At 42.4% G+C, this 19,361-nt stretch overlaps 2 protein-coding genes across 3 annotated transcripts in view; one reads left to right on the top strand and one right to left on the bottom strand.

Annotated features, from left to right (window-relative positions):
- LOC118400563 (disks large-associated protein 4-like) overlaps nucleotides 1–19,361 on the top strand; it is a 238,377-nt gene that overhangs the window by 125,358 nt on the left and 93,658 nt on the right. The window lies entirely within an intron of this gene.
- The window catches only part of LOC118400564 (GTPase IMAP family member 7-like), a 5,691-nt gene continuing 808 nt past the window's right edge, over nucleotides 14,479–19,361 (bottom strand). Inside the window, exons 2-3 of the mRNA XM_035797544.1 lie at nucleotides 16,971–17,060; nucleotides 14,479–16,855 (exon numbers count right to left, since the gene is read on the bottom strand). Of these exons, the coding sequence (XP_035653437.1) occupies nucleotides 16,089–16,855; nucleotides 16,971–17,052 (849 nt within the window). The 5' untranslated portion in view covers nucleotides 17,053–17,060 and the 3' untranslated portion in view covers nucleotides 14,479–16,088. The remainder of the gene's footprint in view (nucleotides 16,856–16,970; nucleotides 17,061–19,361) is intronic.

Raw genomic sequence — 19,361 nt, 5'->3', positions numbered from 1 at the left:
ATGTTGCTAGTCTCTCTCAGACCATGTTGCTAGTCTCTCTCAGACCATGTTGCTTGTGTCTCTCAGACCATGTTGCTAGTCTCTCTCAGACCATGTTGCTTGTCTCTCTCAGACCATGTTGTTAGTCTCTCTCAGAACATGTAGCTAGTCTCTCTCAGACCATGTAGCTAGTCTCTCTCAGACCATGTAGCTAGCCTCTCTCAGACCATGTTGCTAGTCTCTCTCAGACCATTTGCTAGTCTCTCTCAGAACATGTAGCTAGTCTCTCTCAGACCATGTAGCTAGTCTCTCTCAGACCATGTTGCTAGTCTCTCTCAGACCATGTTGCTAGTCTCTCTCAGACCATGTTGCTAGTCTCTCTCAGACCATTTGCTAGTCTCTCTCAGAACATGTAGCTAGTCTCTCTCAGACCATGTAGCTAGTCTCTCTCAGACCATGTTGCTAGTCTCTCTCAGACCATGTTGCTAGTCTCTCTCAGACCATGTTGCTTGTCTCTCTCAGACCATGTTGCTAGTCTCTCTCAGAACATGTAGCTAGTCTCTCTCAGACCATGTAGCTAGTCTCTCTCAGACCATGTAGCTAGCCTCTCTCAGACCATGTTGCTAGTCTCTCTCAGACCATTTGCTAGTCTCTCTCAGACCATGTTGCTTGTCTCTCTCAGACCATGTTGCTAGTCTCTCTCAGAACATGTAGCTAGTCTCTCTCAGACCATGTAGCTAGTCTCTCTCAGACCATGTTGCTTGTCTCTCTCAGACCATGTTGCTAGTCTCTCTCAGAACATGTAGCTAGTCTCTCTCAGACCATGTAGCTAGTCTCTCTCAGACCATGTAGCTAGTCTCTCTCAGACCATGTAGCTAGCCTCTCTCAGACCATGTTGCTAGTCTCTCTCAGACCATGTTGCTAGTCTCTCTCAGACCATGTTGCTAGTCTCTCTCAGACCATGTATCCAGTCAAGAGACAGACCCATAGCATCCTTCTATCCAGTCAGTCAGTCAGTCAGTCAGTCAGTGTCTTTCAGTTTATCTTGTCCCAGTCTGTCTTTCTATCTTTTTGACCATTTGTCTGTCTGTCTGTCTGTCTGTCTGTCTGTCTGTCTGTCTGTCTGTCTGTCTGTCTGTCTGTCTGTCTGTCACAATCTATACAGTCTTTCTCTCTCTCTCTGTCTGTCTCCATCTTGGCTGTGTCCATCTTATGTAACCCCCAACTTAAGGCCCATTTCCAAAGCTTTCAAATGCATCGTCCAGTTGTTACTGAGCCATTGATTACTTCCATTGAGCGAGCATGGATGGGTCGGTGGGTGGATGGATGGACGGATGCAGATCCATTGTTTTTGAATAGGTCCTTGGTATAAAAACATCCCAGCCTGTCCTCCCTCCGGGAATGAGGACAGAGGAGAGGAACGGAGGAGAGAGGAAGGTGGAGTAGAAAGAGAGGAATGTGATTGATGCATTTGTCTGTCTCCACTGTCGCAGCCGGGGGAGTAGACTGATTGGCAATTTCCTTGAGTCAGAGAGCAGAACTTCTCTTCCCTACCTCCTTCTCCTCTATCTCTTTCTCCCCTTTTCCTTCATTATGTTCTCATCCTATCCTCTTGGACTCAAAAACAACAAACAAACAACACAGTACCTCAATCTACTGTACCTCAACTGGCCTACTGTGCCTCAACTTGCCTACCGTACCTCAACTGGCCTACTGTACCTCAACTGGCCTACTGTGCCTCAACTTGCCTACTGTGTATCAACTTGCCTACTGTACCTCAACTGGCCTACTGTACCTTACTGGCCTACTGTACCTCAACTCGCCTACTGTACCTCTACTGGCCTACTGTATGTTAAGTGACCTTCTGTACCTCAACTGGTCTACAGTACCTCAACTGGCCTACTGTACCTCAACTTGCCTACTGTACCTCAACTGGCCTACTGTACCTCAACTTGCCTACTGTACCTCAACTTGCCTACTGTACCTCAACTTGCCTACTGTACCTCAACTGGCCTACTGTACCTCAACTTGCCTACTGTACCTCAACTGGCCTACTGTACCTCAACTGGCCTACTGTACCTCAACTGGCCTACTGTACCTCAACTGGCCTACTGTACCTCAACTTGCCTACTGTACCTCAACTTGCCGACTGTACCTTACTGGCCTACTGTACCTCAACTCGCCTACTGTACCTCTACTGGCCTACTGTAAGTTAAGTGACCTTCTGTACCTCAACTGGTCTACAGTACCTCAAGTGGCCTTCTGTACCTCAACTGGCCTGCAATACCATAACTGGCCTACTGTACCTCAACTGGCCTACTGTGCCTCAACTTGCCTACCGTACCTCAACTGGCCTACTGTACCTCAACTGGCCTACTGTGCCTCAACTTGCCTACTGTACCTCAACTTGCCTACTGTACCTCAACTGGCCTACTGTACCTCAACTGGCCTACTGTACCTCAACTTGCCTACTGTACCTCAACTGGCCTACTGTACCTCAACTTGCCTACTGTACCTCAACTGGCCTACTGTACCTCAACTTCCCTACTGTACCTCAACTGGCCTACTGTACCTCAACTTGCCTACTGTACCTCAACTTGCCTACTGTACCTCAACTCGCCTACTGTACCTCTACTGGCCTACTGTATGTTAAGTGACCTTCTGTACCTCAACTGGTCTACAGTACCTCAACTGGCCTACTGTACCTCAACTTGCCTACTGTACCTCAACTGGCCTACTGTACCTCAACTGGCCTACTGTACCTCAACTGGCCTACTGTACCTCAACTTGCCTACTGTACCTCAACTCGCCTACTGTACCTCTACTGGCCTACTGTAAGTTAAGTGACCTTCTGTACCTCAACTGGCCTTCTGTACCTCAACTGGCCTGCAATACATCAACTGGCCTACAGTACCTGAACTGGTCTACTGTACCTCAACTGGTCTACAGTACCTCAACTGGCCTACTGTACCTCAACTCGCCTACTGTACCTCTACTGGCCTACTGTACCTCAACAGGCCTACAGTACCTCAACTGCATGCTGTACCTCAACTGGCCTTCTGTACCTCATCTGGCCTACTGTATCTCAACTGGCCAATTGTACCTCAACTGGCCTTTGGTAACTCAACTAGCCTACTGTACATTACTGGCCTACTATACTTCAACTGACCTTCTGTACCTCAACGAGCCTTCTGTACCTCAACTGGCCTTCTGTACCTCAACTGGCCTACTGTACCTCAACTGGCCTACTGTACCTCAACTGGCCTACAGTACCTCAACTGGCCTTCTGTACCTCAACTGGCCTAGAGTACCTCAACTGGCCTACTGTACCTCAAGTGGCCTTCTGTACCTCAAGTGGCCTACTGTACCTCAACTGGCCTACTGTACCTCAAGTGGCCTACAGTACCTCAACTGGCCTTCTGTACCTCAACTGGCTTACTGAACCTCTACTGGCCTTCTGTACCTCAACTGGCTTACTGTACCTCTACTGGCCTTCTGTACCTCAACTGGCCTTCTGTACCTCAACTGGCCTTCTGTACCTCAACTGGCCTAGAGTACCTCAACTGGCCTACTGTACCTCAAGTGGCCTTCTGTACCTCAAGTGGCCTACTGTACCTCAACTGGCCTACTGTACCTCAAGTGGCCTACAGTACCTCAACTGGCCTTCTGTACCTCAACTGGCTTACTGCACCTCTACTGGCCTTCTGTACCTCAACTGGCTTACTGTACCTCTACTGGCCTTCTGTACCTCTACTGGCCTTCTGTACCTCTATACTGGCCTTCTGTACCTCACCTGCCTACTTTACTTCAACTGGCCTACTGTACCTAAACTGGTCTACTGTACCTCAACTGCCCTTCTGTACCTCAACTGGCCTACTGTACCTCAACTGGCCTTCTGTACCTCAACTGGCCTGCAATACATCAACTGGCCTACAGTACCTGAACTGGTCTACTGTACCTCAACTGGTCTACAGTACCTCAACTGGCCTACTGTACCTCAACTCGCCTACTGTACCTCTACTGGCCTACTGTAAGTTAAGTGACCTTCTGTACCTCAACTGGCCTTCTGTACCTCAACTGGCCTGCAATACATCAACTGGCCTACAGTACCTGAACTGGTCTACTGTACCTCAACAGGCCTACAGTACCTCAACTGCATGCTGTACCTCAACTGGCCTTCTGTACCTCATCTGGCCTACTGTATCTCAACTGGCCAATTGTACCTCAACTGGCCTTTGGTAACTCAACTAGCCTACTGTACATTACTGGCCTACTATACTTCAACTGACCTTCTGTACCTCAACGAGCCTTCTGTACCTCAACTGGCCTTCTGTACCTCAACTGGCCTACTGTACCTCAACTGGCCTACTGTACCTCAACTGGCCTACTGTACCTCAACTGGCCTTCTGTACCTCAACTGGCCTAGAGTACCTCAACTGGCCTACTGTACCTCAAGTGGCCTTCTGTACCTCAAGTGGCCTACTGTACCTCAACTGGCCTACTGTACCTCAAGTGGCCTACAGTACCTCAACTGGCCTTCTGTACCTCAACTGGCTTACTGAACCTCTACTGGCCTTCTGTACCTCAACTGGCTTACTGTACCTCTACTGGCCTTCTGTACCTCAACTGGCCTTCTGTACCTCAACTGGCCTTCTGTACCTCAACTGGCCTAGAGTACCTCAACTGGCCTACTGTACCTCAAGTGGCCTTCTGTACCTCAAGTGGCCTACTGTACCTCAACTGGCCTACTGTACCTCAAGTGGCCTACAGTACCTCAACTGGCCTTCTGTACCTCAACTGGCTTACTGCACCTCTACTGGCCTTCTGTACCTCAACTGGCTTACTGTACCTCTACTGGCCTTCTGTACCTCTACTGGCCTTCTGTACCTCTATACTGGCCTTCTGTACCTCACCTGCCTACTTTACTTCAACTGGCCTACTGTACCTAAACTGGTCTACTGTACCTCAACTGCCCTTCTGTACCTCAACTGGCCTACTGTACCTCAACTGGTCTACTGTACCTCAACTGGCCTTCTGTACCTCAACTGGCCTACTGTACCTCAACTGGTCTACTGTACCTCAACTGGCCTACTGTACCTCAACTGGCCTACTGTACCTCAACTGGCCTACTGTGCCAAATGGTTTACTGTTACTGTATATATGTATATACAGTAGTATATGCTGAGCAAGAGTGTGCAAAGCTGTCATCAAGGCCAAGGATGGTTACTTTGAAGAATCTCAAATATAAAATATATTTTGATTTGTTTAACACTTTTTTGGTCACTACATTATGTGTTATTTCATAGTTTTGATGTTTTCACTATTATTCTACAATGTAGAAAATAGTCCAAATAAAGAAAAACCCTTGAATGAGTAAGTGTGTGCAAACTTTTGCTTGGCACCAATTGCAGTCGTTGCCGTGGTGACGGGCGGCTCATCCCAGCTGATGTGTTGATAGGTTGACAGACGGCCATTAATGTATTATGGTGACATCATGAGGGGATTGGGAAACTGACTGACACAGTTCTCTGAGAGGGAGGGGCCCCTGACCCTAACACACTACTGTCACACTGCCACCCTACTCACACTCACAAACAGGAAATGCTGAACGTGACCTCCAATACCATCTGTCAAAAGAGGAAGTGCTCTTTCCCTTTCCTTCCTGTGGAAGGTCAAGGTCATGTGACTAGATCAGAACGGCCTCCATGACCCCTGAATGCTGTGGATTTGCTTAACATTTTGAAATGGATCACAGCTAGTTTGGGTTTATTGTGTAGATTTTAAGAATTTAATAGCCTAGATATGTTGTTTATTCATTAAAATAATGTTATTTGTTTATACTGCAGTTGGCATGAGATTATGTGTGTATCCTGTTGATGGAGAGATAAACTGCTGTAGTGTGAGAGCTTTGGGTTGAGCATGTGGATTTTTGGACCATGTGTAAATAGTGTAATAGGCTTTCTATTGTACTGGTATGGAATATATTCCACTTTGGTCTTAATGGAATAGTATGCACAGATGGGGTTACATCACAGAGTTATGCTGCTTTATCTGCTGGTGTGTGTGTGTGTGTGTGTGTGTGTGTGTGTGTGTGTGTGTGTGTGTGTGTGTGTGTGTGTGTGTGTGTGTGTGTGTGTGTGTGTGTGTGTGTGTGTGTGTGTGTGTGTGTGTGTGTGTGTGTGTGTGTGTGTGTGTGCGTGCGTGCGTTTGCGCGTCTCTATTAGCCTCAGCTCTTCTCTAAGCGCGGCACTTTGGGATAGCTGCCCATGTCCGTTTTATCCTCCCTTGCTAAATAAACACCCATTGTGCTACACACACACACAATCATGGGAGGCTGAAAGTAAAATAGCACAAGACTGGGACAACCTCATAACGTTGCTCCAAACTGCCACAACAGACCAATTTAAAGGGAAGCTCTCTTGAAATAGAGTGAGTTCCAATCTGGGATTCAAGTACACTACCCTGTTGACTTCACTCTCTTCAATCTGATTGGACTGGATTGGGGTAAGGAAGTGTCATAACAATAGGGTATTCCATCCTGTTGCTCTCACCTCTCCATCTATCCACCTCAAATCCACAAGGGGAAGTCAACAAGATTAGAGGGTAAGGATTTAGGTTTTCAGAGTGGAACTCAGACCATGCTCTCTACTTGTTCAGAGTGGACCTCAGCCCTGCCATCTACTTGATGTCACAGATGAGAGGTAAACACATTTCATGGCTAAATCACCACTTGTTGAAGCATCCCTTTTAAGCTGTTAGTTCATTCTCTCTGTTGCGGCTTATAACTTGCGATATATCTGAGATTCAGAATAGGAGCTATAGACAGTATTAGGTAAACACACTTTTGTATACCTATCTTATGCCATATATGCTATACACTGAGTGTACAAAACATTGGGAACACCTGCTTTTTCCATGACATAGACTGACCAGGTGAAAGCTATGATCCCGTATTGATGTCACTTGTTAAATCAACTTTAATCAGTGTAGATGAAGGGGAGGAGACAGGTTAAATAATTATTAAGCCTTGAGACAATTGACACATGGATTGTGAATGTGTGCCGCTCAGAGGGTGAATGGCCAACCAAAAATATTTAAATGCCTTTGACTGGGGTAGTAGGTGCCAGGCTCACTGGTTTGTGTCAAGAACTGCAATGCTGCTGTGTTTTTCACACTCAACAGTTTCAGGTGTGTTTCAAGAATGGTCCATCACCCAAAGGACATCCAGCCAACATGACACAACCGTAAGAAGCATTGGAGTCAACATGGTCCAGCATTCGATGGGCCAGAGTCCATGCTCCGATGAATTGAGGCTATTCTGAGGGCAAAAGGGGGTGCAACACAATATTAGGAAGGTGTTCCTAATGTTTTGTATAGTCAGTGTATATGCCATAGCATCAGGCAAATAATTGCCCAGCACCAATTTATTTATATTATACTAATTTAAAAGTATCATTAGTTCCATTGCTGTAAATGGCTCTACCTTCCGTTAACAGACCCAAATTAAATCCATTCCACACAGCCACGCTAAATACTTATAATTCCGTGTTCACATCTTAGCTTTTAAATTAACAATTTTTTGAGGGCACAGAAGTTCTCCATCCGTCCCCACCATTGCTGGTGAAGCAATGCTTCTGTCTATCAGTGTGTATGTGGGTGTGTGCGTGTGCGTCTGCCTCATGGTCTTCAGAGATTGGCTGAAATGAATTGGCCATCCCTCAGAACAGAGGAGTGGTACATTAATAGCTGTGAAAATAGTCCAGAGCCCAGTCCTGAGGTATACAGCGTAGTGTAATTAGGACACAGTTAGCACAAGCTACTTCTGCCTCACACACAAGACTGCCCACAGACACACACACACACACATATTTAGTTAAATAAACAATCTCAGGGACACACACATAGTCTACATATTGTATCTTCTTTCATCTTCTCTCTTTCTCTTGTCATTGATTTTTCTTTTGCCCTCCAGCTCTCTATTTCTCCTCCTTCTCTCCCTTTCTCTCTCAGCATATCCCTTCATCCATCTCTCCCTTTCTCTCTCATCATATCCCTTCATCCATCTCTCCTGTTCTCTCTCAACCTCTCATTTTACAACAGATCTTCTAATTCAGCATTTAGCTTTAGATCTTTTAGTTTTTTTTACCAGTATCACCACACCTCTCGTTTGCACCTCTCTCTGTATTATCCTTCAAATGTACATAGAATTTTCAGGTGTATCTATCAAATGTTATTTGTATCCTGCTTTGTAAGTTTAGCATTCCAAATTGGGAAATGATTGATGTTGGTAGTTGGTATGGAAACATGTGGCTGCCAATATTCATTCATGTTGAAAAGCGAATTGGATAGTGACTAATCAATAACACCGGTTTTGACATATATATCCGTCCATAATTTGAGATGCGTATTGTGTAGTATTGTCTCCTGTGGGGCTTTATTGCTCCTGATGGCCCAGTCACACTTCACTTTATAAAAGTGACCTTGCAATGACCAATCCTAAAGCGTTTCTGAGCTAAAACGTTTGGGATCCACCTGATACTAAAGGAGGCTCCAATGCCAACTGGATCCTTGAAGAAATGTAATATTTCCCAACAAGACTTATATCCGGCAGCTTACATCTGAGAGACTCTTGGTGGCTTTTACACTTGGAGTTTATCACCTCTAACAGAAAAACAACCAAATGGCCATTGTGTACAAAGATTTCACAATAAGATAAAACAATAATGATGCATTTTTACACCTGTCATTGTATTAAAACACCACGTTGATTTGAATGGATTACCCATTTTAAAACGGTATATTATGATTCTGGGATCAGCTTCACCATTCCATATCTTAACCTTATCCAATAGGTAGTAAAAACACACAAATGCAAAAACAGACCTTAGAAAAGTGTCTAGGGGCAAATCCATCCCACTCCATATGAATGCAGGGAGATAGTTATGTTTGTATTGGATAATATCACCCCCTAATGGTTAGAAGGGCACATTGTTTCTATGTTTGTGAATGGAAATGTGGCGAGGTCAGGGATTGGACATCATGCCAAACTCTCCCTTCCCATTGGACCACGAGCAGATGGCAGCTCCCCTGTGCACGAGGCAGGGAGAATTCTCCTCCCATAAGCCGGTAGCAGGGCATGCACACACAAAAGCAGACATCTTGACACAGATATACACACAGAGAGACACATTGACACAGATATACACACAGACAGACACATTGACAGAGGTAAAAACACAAAACATCCAGATACAAATACAGACAGAGACAGACACACAGACTCAAATACAAAAACAAGCCGACAGACAAACGGACACACACACACGCACGCACACACAGTTCAATTGGTCCTCCAGGCCTGCCTTTGATGCAGCTAACTGCATAATGATGCTTTCTGCTCACCCCTCCTTTATCTCTCTATCTATTCTCTCCTCTTGAATCACCTCTTCTTTCTCTGTTAAAGAGATGTTATGGTTATAATGGTAGCAGGAGTTATGCAGTATGTATACCATTGTGCTGGTTATAGATAGCTTATATTTTTGTGGACCGGGGTACTAAATGTTTGAAGAAATAGTGGGATTATAAATCGCATTGGATAACAGCGTCTGATAAATGAGTAAACTGTCAATGTAATAATCAGAGTGTTATTTCCTACCACAAGTTTCTTCATAATGAAAAGTCCATCAGACCATATTGACCTCGCTGCTCTATCAATCATCGCAGTGCGAAGCAGCTAGACCCAACTCAATACTTTCAGTAAATAGAGAAATAGCTGAATCAATTCTCTACCACTGCCTGTGCTTCCATATTTTCAACTGCATGGACTCACTCACTCATTCAATTATATTATATAATTTATTACAGTAACAGACAGAACTGCATGCAGAAAATAAAATCAGAGTAGGCTAGCTACCTAACCCAGGTCTATTCCAAACACAGGGCTAAATCAGAGTAGGCTAGCTACCTAACCCAGGTCTATTCCAAACACAGGGCTAAATCAGAGTAGGCTAGCTACCTAACCCAGGTCTATTCCAAACACAGGGCTAAATCAGAGTAGGCTAGCTACTTAACCCTGGTCTATTCCAAACACAGGGCTAAATCAGAGTAGGCTAGCTACCTAACCCGGGTCTATTCCAAACACAGGGCTAAATCAGAGTAGGCTAGCTACCTAACCCGGGTCTATTCCAAACACAGGGCTAAATCAGAGTAGGCTAGCTACCTAACCCGGGTCTATTCCAAACACAGGGCTAAATCAGAGTAGGCTAGCTACCTAACCCGGGTCTATTCCAAACACAGGGCTAAATCAGAGTAGGCTAGCTACTTAACCCTGGTCTATTCCAAACACAGGGCTAAATCAGAGTAGGCTAGCTACCTAACCCGGGTCTATTCCAAACACAGGGCTAAATCAGAGTAGGCTAGCTACCTAACCCGGGTCTATTCCAAACACAGGGCTAAATCAGAGTAGGCTAGCTACCTAACCCGGGTCTATTCCAAACACAGGGCTAAATCAGAGTAGGCTAGCTAGGCTGATGACTCTGTAAGTGAGGCTGGGTGAGACCTAAGCATAATTATAAGGCATCTTTCTAATCACGTATAGCATATTGACTATTAAATCTTCACAAATGTGTGTGTATCTTCACTGACAGTCTGTACCTTGCCACTATTTTGGCCTAATGCTTGTCACAGGCGACAACAGCAAGTATCATTCAGGAGGCTACACTAAGCCAAGCCGCGTGGCAGGATGTGATATGAGACAGTCAGCTAAATGTGCTGTGAATTGATTATGAGGAGTTGACACTCTAGGCTATCAATCGGTGTAGAGATTGTATTTAGAGTTCTCTGTGACATTAAATGAGCATGTTTAGGATGCACGTTAATAGCAGTAGGATAGAAGTGGCAGTTGGTGTGGGGAGAGATGCGCTAAGCTAATCGTCGGTTGTGTGGACGGGTGTCGTAATGAATGATAGTTAGGCTACTCTCTGGGAGCTGGCTTATCGAGCGTGTGTGTGCATTCTTCCTGTGTGTGTGTACGCCAGTGTGTGCATTATCGCTGCACCATCAGCATCATTAATCTCATTTGCCTATAAGTAAATCACACTCCATTTTCATGGGGCTGTGATTTAATGGAGATATAATCCGTGAGGTATTTGTTTTGTCTGTTGCTATCATTTGCAGTCAACCTAATAGCACTGAGCTTCATGCATCTATCCTATTTTATTATTCCCTTTTTATGGGTGTTCAAGTTTGTTAGCATGTGATTGGAGAGTAACACGATTTATAACATATGTCCTCTATTCCTAGATTACGGTCTAATAAGCTTTTTGTGCAGCAGCTGAGCTTGTATTTCTTTTGTCCTCGGTCAGAATCCCCTCAACTTGTATTCGGGGTCAGAACTACGGACCGTACGTATTCTAACTATCAACTTGTATTCGGGGTCAGAACTACGGACCGTACGTATTCTAACTATCAACTTGTATTCGGGGGTCAGAACTACGGACCGTATGTATTCTAACTATCAACTTGATACTGCATGATGTTTTTATATCACGCTATTAAGACCATATCTAATCAAAAAACAATATCCTGACACCTGAAGTTTTTGAGAGTGCGTATAGAAACTCATACAACGGGTAGGTCTAATCCTGAATGTTGATTGGTTAAAAGCGCAATCCAGACGGTGTCAATTTTTTTTATTGACCCTTTCACTAAATATACTAATCAGCCACGTTCTGCATAAAGAAAACAGTGATAAATCAGACACAACATGCAGTGTTTTAGATACTCATAGTTGACTCCATAACCTGGTAAAAATAAAAATAAACGAATGAAAAAAATAAAACAGCTACAGGCTTAAACTTGTACAGTTGAAGTCGGATGTTAGGTTGGAGGCATTAAAACGTGTTTTTCAACCACTCCACAAATTTCTTGTTAACAAACTATAGTTTTGGCAAGTCGGTTTGGACATCTACTTTGTGCATGACACAAATAATTTTTCCAACAATTGTTTAGACAGATTATTTCACTTATAATTCACTGTATCACAATTCCAGTGGGTCAGAAGTTTATATACACTAAGTTGACTGTGCCTTTAAACAGCTTGGAAAATTCCAGAAAATTATGTCATGGTTTTAGAAGCTTCTGATAGGCCAATTGACATCATTTGATTCAATTGGAGGTGTACCTCTGGAGGTATTTCAAGGCCTACCTTCAAACTCAGTGCCTCCTTGCTAGAACTGTTTGGCCATAATGACCATTGTTATGTTTGGAGGAAAAAGGGGGAGGCTTGCAAGCCGAAGAACACCATCCCAACCATGAAGCATGAAGGTGGCAGCATCATGTTGTGGGGGTGCTTTGCTGCAGGAGGGACTGGTGCACTTCACAAAATAGATGGCATTATGAGGAGGAAAATGATGTGGATATGTTGAAGCAACATCTCAAGACATCAGTCAAGAAGTTAAAGCTTGGTCGCAAAGGGGTCTTCCAAATGGACAATGACCCCAAGCATACTTCCAAAGTTGGCTTAAGGACAACAAATGGCTTAAGGACAACAAAGTCAAGGTATTGGAGTGGCCATGACAAAGCGCTGACTTCAATCCTATAGAAAATTTGTGGGCAGAACTGAAAAAGCGTGTGCAATCAAAGAGGCCTACAAACCTGACTCAGTTACACCAGCTCTGTCAGGAGCAATGGGACAAAATTCACCCAACTTATTGTGGGAAGCTTGTGGAAGGCTACCCGAAACGTTTGACCCAAGTTAAACAATTTAAAGGCAATGCTACCAAATACTAATTGAGTGTATGTAAACTTCTGACCCATTGGGAATGCGATGAAAGAAATAAAAGCTGAAATGAATCATTCTCTCTACTATTATTCTGACATTTCACATTCTTAAAATAAAGTGGTGATCCTAAATGACCTAATCCTTTACTAGGATAAAACTTCAGGAATTGTGAAAAACTGTGTTTAAATGTATTTGGCTAAGGTGTATGTAAACTTCCGACTTCAACTGTATATGGGTTTCATTCCTTTGACTCTGCTGTTCCATTTTCAATTGTAAAGTAGCAGAACTCCCTGTGATAAAAGACATACACCCCAGTGGAGGAGGATGGCTCATAATAATGGCTGGAACGGAGCCAATGGAATGACATCAAAACACATAGAAACCATTTGTTTGATGTATTTGATATCCTTCCACAAATTCCTCTCCAGACATTAACATGAGCCTGTCCTCCCCAATTAAGGTGCCACCAACCTCCTGTGATACACCCCCATTTAACATTTTACTACAGTGGGCTAAATCAGGGTCACACAGTGTTTCTTGCTCGAAAAAAAATCCACTTTGCAACAAAAGTATACACCCCACGCACATGGCTATGGTCTTTAAAAAAAGAAGACACATGTACCATGTAAGATATAGAGTTTAAATATATTCAATTTTGAGTTTGCATCCCAATATTACACTGTAAATACATCACAGAAAACTGAAATACAACAAAACCGTTTGACATAGAAACACTGGATTTTCTGATTTTATGTTTTTTTTGCGTTTATTTAATTATGAAGAATATTAACAACATTCCACCTGTGAAGCCACTAGAGGGCGATTTGGTCATTTGACTGCAGGAAAGGGCCACTACTTTACTACTAAATAGATACTGTAAATATACTTTATTTATTTATTTATTTCACCTTTATTTAACCAGGTAGGCAAGTTGAGAACAAGTTCTCATTTACAACTGTGACCTGGCCAAGATAAAGCAAAGCAGTTCGACACATACAACGACACAGAGTTACACATGGAGTAAAACAAACATACAGTCAATAATACAGTATAAACAAGTCTATATACGATGTGAGCAAATGAGGTGAGATAAGGGAGGTAAAGGCAAAAAAGGCCATGGTGGCAAAGTAAATACAATATAGCAAGTAAAACACTGGAATGGTAGATTTGCAATTGAAGAATGTGCAAAGTAGAAATAAAAATAATGGGGTGCAAAGGAGCAAAATAAATAAATAAATTAAATACAGTAGGGAAAGAGGGTAGTTGTTTGGGCTAAATTATAGGTGGGCTATGTACAGGTGCAGTAATCTGTGAGCTGCTCTGACAGTTGGTGCTTAAAGCTAGTGAGGGAGATAAGTGTTTCCAGTTTCAGAGATTTTTGTAGTTCGTTCCAGTCATTGGCAGCAGAGAACTGGAAGGAGAGGCGGCCAAAGAAATAATTGGTTTTGGGGGTGACGAGAGAGATATACCTGCTGGAGCGTGTGCCACAGGTGGGAAGTGAGCTGGCAACCGGAAGTTTGCTGGTATTAAATCCTAGATGCTGTTGTGCCCTTGAGCAAGGCACTTAACTCCCCGGGCACCCAGTGGGGCAAGCACCCCCGCACCTCTCCAAAGCCTGTATGTGTATTTATTCGTGTCTTTCGGGGGGATTGGGTTAACAGAGGAAATAACATTTTGGTTGGAAAGTGATCTTAATCTTAATAACAGACAAGAGGTAGTTGCACTCTTAATTTATTTTTATTTAGCAATTCACCAAATATATTAATCAGACCCATTTTGCATATAGAAAACATTGATCAAATAGATGCACCTTTTTGTGTTTTAGACCACATGGAAAATTCAATGAATAGGATTTATTAAATATGAATAAAGAATTGCTAAAGTGACAAAAAATGTGCGCTTTGACATGTCCCTAGTCATGTTTTTCCAATTTCTAAGAATATTTAACCCACATAACCCACACATGGTTATACATGATTCCCTTTAAAATATTTGTTACAAAAGAAACATTGAACATATAATAGTCCCATTATAGTGTAATAGCAGGTGAGCTGCTTTCTGATATTTTATGGTGGAGAATCACGTCAACTCTGTTACCCATAGATAGATAGGCTAGAAATGTTTTACGGTGAAAATCTCAATTCAACCCTGTTACTTTAATGACCCGTCCTTTGAACTTACTCCTTTTTTATCGCTTGAGACGGGAAAACATGTTTTGTATGGGGTTGATCGTGTGCTCCTTATGGCAGAATGTTCAAATGTGGTTAAATTAATAGTTTCTTTTGTAATCAAGTTACACTAACCAAAATGTACTCTATTCATGTAACGACCCAGAACATAATACCACTCACCAAACTAAACATACAGCTTCAGGCTTAAACTTAATTTGGGTTTCATTCCCTTGACTATGCTGTTCCATTTCAAATTGTAAAGTTGCAGAACTCCCTGTGATTTTGAATTGTATATCCCCATTAACACACACTTAGTAAATACATACACCCTTAATACACACATCCCTATAAAAACATACACCGCTATGTAATACTTTTAATACCACTAAATACATACTGTACATAGTATATATCCCCACTAAATAAATACACACCCAATAAAATACAGTTGGCCTACACCTGCTTTGTTCAGAAAGTGTAGTGAACGTTTAAGTAAACAGAACATTGAGCATTGTAACTCCTGTTGTTGATTGGGTGATTATGTATAGTGCACGCCGCTTTAGCAGGAGGTTTGTGTAAGCCAGTCAGGATATAAGGGCAAGGCCAGACCGTGAATCCAGTGCTTTCTCAGTGGTAATCATAGGATGACGCATCGATATCCATACAATTTCCATCCATTTCCACAAATAAAAAGTTGAGACGAGTTGAACTTTTGACGTGCCGACTGTTACGTAACCATCCGTTTAGCCAATTATAAAAGAGGGTATATTATACATCACACACTCTACATGCACCTGGACCATGGACTAAAATGAATCCGTTCTAATCTGGTGTCCACAGACAGTCTGGCCTTGCCCTCAGTTGCCTCTGCTCCATTCCCCGTCATACCCATAAAATAGGAGCAAATGCATCTCAGTTGTAAGAAAACATGTTGTTCAGTATACTGTCACAAAACATAGCAAAACGTTTAACCAACTGAATGGACCCCTGGCATTTTAAAGGTCAAGCATCTCCGTAGTGCAGTGTTTCTTAATCCCGGTCCTGGGGACACAAAGGGGTGCACATTTTTGGTGTACAGTATTGTTTTTGCTTTACACACCTGATTCAAATCATCAAATCTTGATGATGAGTTGATCATTTGAATCAGCTGTGTAGTGCTAGGGCAAAAATGTGCACCCCTTTGTGTCCCCAGGACCAGGATAATAAAACACGTGCTTAGTGCGTACAGGTATTGGCCACAAACCTGCTAAGCCAAACAACGTCCATGGACTGTGGAATTTAAATTGAGGCCTGATCTTTTCTCTGATCTTTTCCTGTGCCGTCTCATAATCCTCATTGGTGTAGTACTTTCCTCCATTATCCTCCACTATCTGCTCTATCTTCCTCAGCAGTTCTCTGACCTGAGTGTAGTTCTTTCTCTTGGCATTGACGATTGAGTGATATCTGTTCCCACAGCTTGTAACAAGTTTCCGCAGCTCCTTGCTCTCTTTCAGAAACTCAGAAACTGATTTTTCCCCTATCTGATCTTCACCAGTGAACAGCACCATGGTGTACATTGAGGCATCTTCCCCAAAGTTCTCCTGGATCCACTTCACAGTGTTCCTTTCCTCCTCTGTGAACCTCCCCAGCCTGATCACCAGCAGGAACACATGGGGTCCTGGAACTGACATGTAGATGCAACTTTCTAGCTCCCTTTTCATTTGATCTACACTCATTGTTGCTTCAAAGAGTCCTGGCGTGTCAATCACATCGATCTTCCACCCATCCACCTCTTCACTCCCTTTCTCACACTTTGCAATGACAGAATCAGCTTTGGGCGCCACTTTAAACACCTCTCTCCCCAGGATAGTGTTTCCTGTTGCACTCTTCCCCACTCCAGTCTTACCCACCAGAACAATCCTCAGATCAGAGGGCTGCCCTGAATCTGTGGAAACAGACGAAAAAGTGGGGGATGCTTGAGTTGATCATAAAAGCAAGCTTCTAGATAATATAGAGAAAAACATGTGTTCTGTGTGCATGTGAAGTATATGGATGCGTACCTTGACATTGACCAGTAAAGATTTGCAGACACAGTGTTACCAGCAATAGAATCATCAGAGTCCTTTCTCTTCCTTGTGCCATCTCAACAGCTGCAGTGACCAACCAAAACCACAGAAATAGACAATTATGTCATTAGTAAGGTTGCAAAGTTCTGGTAAATTGTCCCAAACACCCAGGTTTTCCAGAAATCCCGGGTGTAAGATTCCTGGGTTCAGGAAGAAAAAAAGGGACATCCCATTATCCTACAACCAGGATTTCTGGAAAACCAAGGAATTTGGGGGAAATTATTGTAATTTTGCAACCCAAGTCAATACCAACAAAACCAGTAAACACTTCTACAGAGACTCATTGGATAATGTATGGCCGTGTTCACAGATGGTTAAACCAATTATAATTTATTCTTAACTGATTGATATAACGATCTAAACAATAGGCCTACTCTGCTTCACATGGTTGGAGAGTTATTTATCCAATAGAGCCTAGAGAGTGTTCTTCAATGGAAGCTTCTCTACCATGAAAAATGTACAGTGGGTTGGGCCGTTGCTCTTCTCTATTTTTACAATTGATTTGCCACTGGTCTTAAACGAAGCTAGAATGACTATGGATGCCGATGATTCCACACTCTACATGTCAGCACCCAAAGCCAGTGAGCTCACTGACATTCTAAATAAGGAGTTACAGTCAGTATCACAATGGGTGATTAATAATGAACTGGTCTTTAATACATCTAAACCTAAAAGCATTGTATTTGGTCCAGAACATTCTCTAAGACCTCAACCTCAACTGGAGTTGTGTATAAAGGTTGTGACCATTGAGCAAGTTGAGGAAGCTAAACTCCTGGGTATAACATTAGATGGTCAATTATCATGGTCAAGTCATATTGACAAAGTTGTTATGAGGATGGGGAGGGGTATATCTGTTATAAACATCAACTGTACTAGTTGTTCAGGCTCTGGTCTTGTCCCCTCTTGATTACTGTCCGGTAATATGGTCAGTGCAGCAAAGAAAGACCTAGCAAAGCTACATCATACATCATTAGCTGATCATGTATATCCTGTCTGATTTAACATATTCTGGTGTCTGACTCTGATCAGACCAGACAGTTACTGTACAGAGAAGTTGCAGGTGTGTCACTCTCACAACAATCTATTTTAAGGTTTATTGATCTAAGATGGACCCACTTGAACAAGATAAATAATTTCTTGAGCAACATTAGGATACCTAGACCTTACTATCCTAGCCTCGTACGATCATCCTGATCTTGCGATTCAATTGAATCTGCGTAGAAAAACTGAATGTAAGCTTGTTAGATCAGGATGGTTGTGCGATACTATTACTATCCTGACCTGGAACATATTTGAAGACTATTTATTGGTTTAGTGGATATTGATGCCATTTTATTATCATTTAACGCTAGTCAAAAAAAAATCAGTTTGGATATTGGCTTGATATTCAGAGTTTACTCGTCAATACCTATTTGACAGAAGGTCCTAGGATGATATACGTATCTACACCGAACAAAAATATAAACGCAACATGTAAAGTGTTTGTCCCATGTTTCAAGAGCTGAAATAAAAGATCCCAGATTTTTTTCTAGATGCACATAAGCTTATTTCTGTAAACATTTTTGCACAAATTTGTTTACATCCCTGTTAGTAAGCATTTCTCCATTGCCAAGATAATCCATTGTGTGGCATATCAAGAAGCTGATTAAACAGCATGATCATTACATTACAGGTGCACCTTGTGCTGGGGACAATAAAATGTGCAGTTTTGTCACAGAACACAATGCCACAGATGTCTCTAGTTGAGAGAGCATGGAATTAGCATTCTGACTGCAAGAATGTCCACCAGAGCTGTTGCCAAAGAATTTAATGATATTCATTTTATGGAATTTGGCAGCATTTTCTTGAAAGAATTAAATAAAACAACATAATTCATGATGGTTTTTATTTGATTTTAGTCCGTTTTGGAGTGAAAGATAGTTTCAGTATAGTTTTAGTTTTTCATACAGGTTTGTTAATTATTTTATTTCAGTGTACAAAATTGTTTTTTCATTATTAGTTTTTGTTTTAGTTTCAGTTTAGTATTATAACCTTGCTATGGAGGAGGGAGGTCAGTGACCTAACATCAATGGTTTTAGATGTATATGACATTTGGACTGGAAGCTATTGAAACTTTGATCTGTATGTGAATTAATAACCACAGTTGTAATAGAATAAACATTTGTAGAAAATCAAAGGTGGATAATTTAGAAAAAATGTAAGGTGTACATTTGATGAGAGATGTTAAAGAACCTACCACGCTTGTATGTAGATCTGTAGCTCATATGGATAGGAAGGTATTGAAAGTTAGACCTATCACAATAAGTATGCCTGTAAAATCAGGGA

The sequence above is a fragment of the Oncorhynchus keta genome, chromosome 21, assembly GCF_023373465.1.
Source record: "Oncorhynchus keta strain PuntledgeMale-10-30-2019 chromosome 21, Oket_V2, whole genome shotgun sequence".
Taxonomy (NCBI): Eukaryota; Metazoa; Chordata; class Actinopteri; order Salmoniformes; family Salmonidae; genus Oncorhynchus; species Oncorhynchus keta.
Note: the sequence above shows the minus strand (reverse complement) of the source record. Positions and strands in the feature narration are given on the sequence as shown.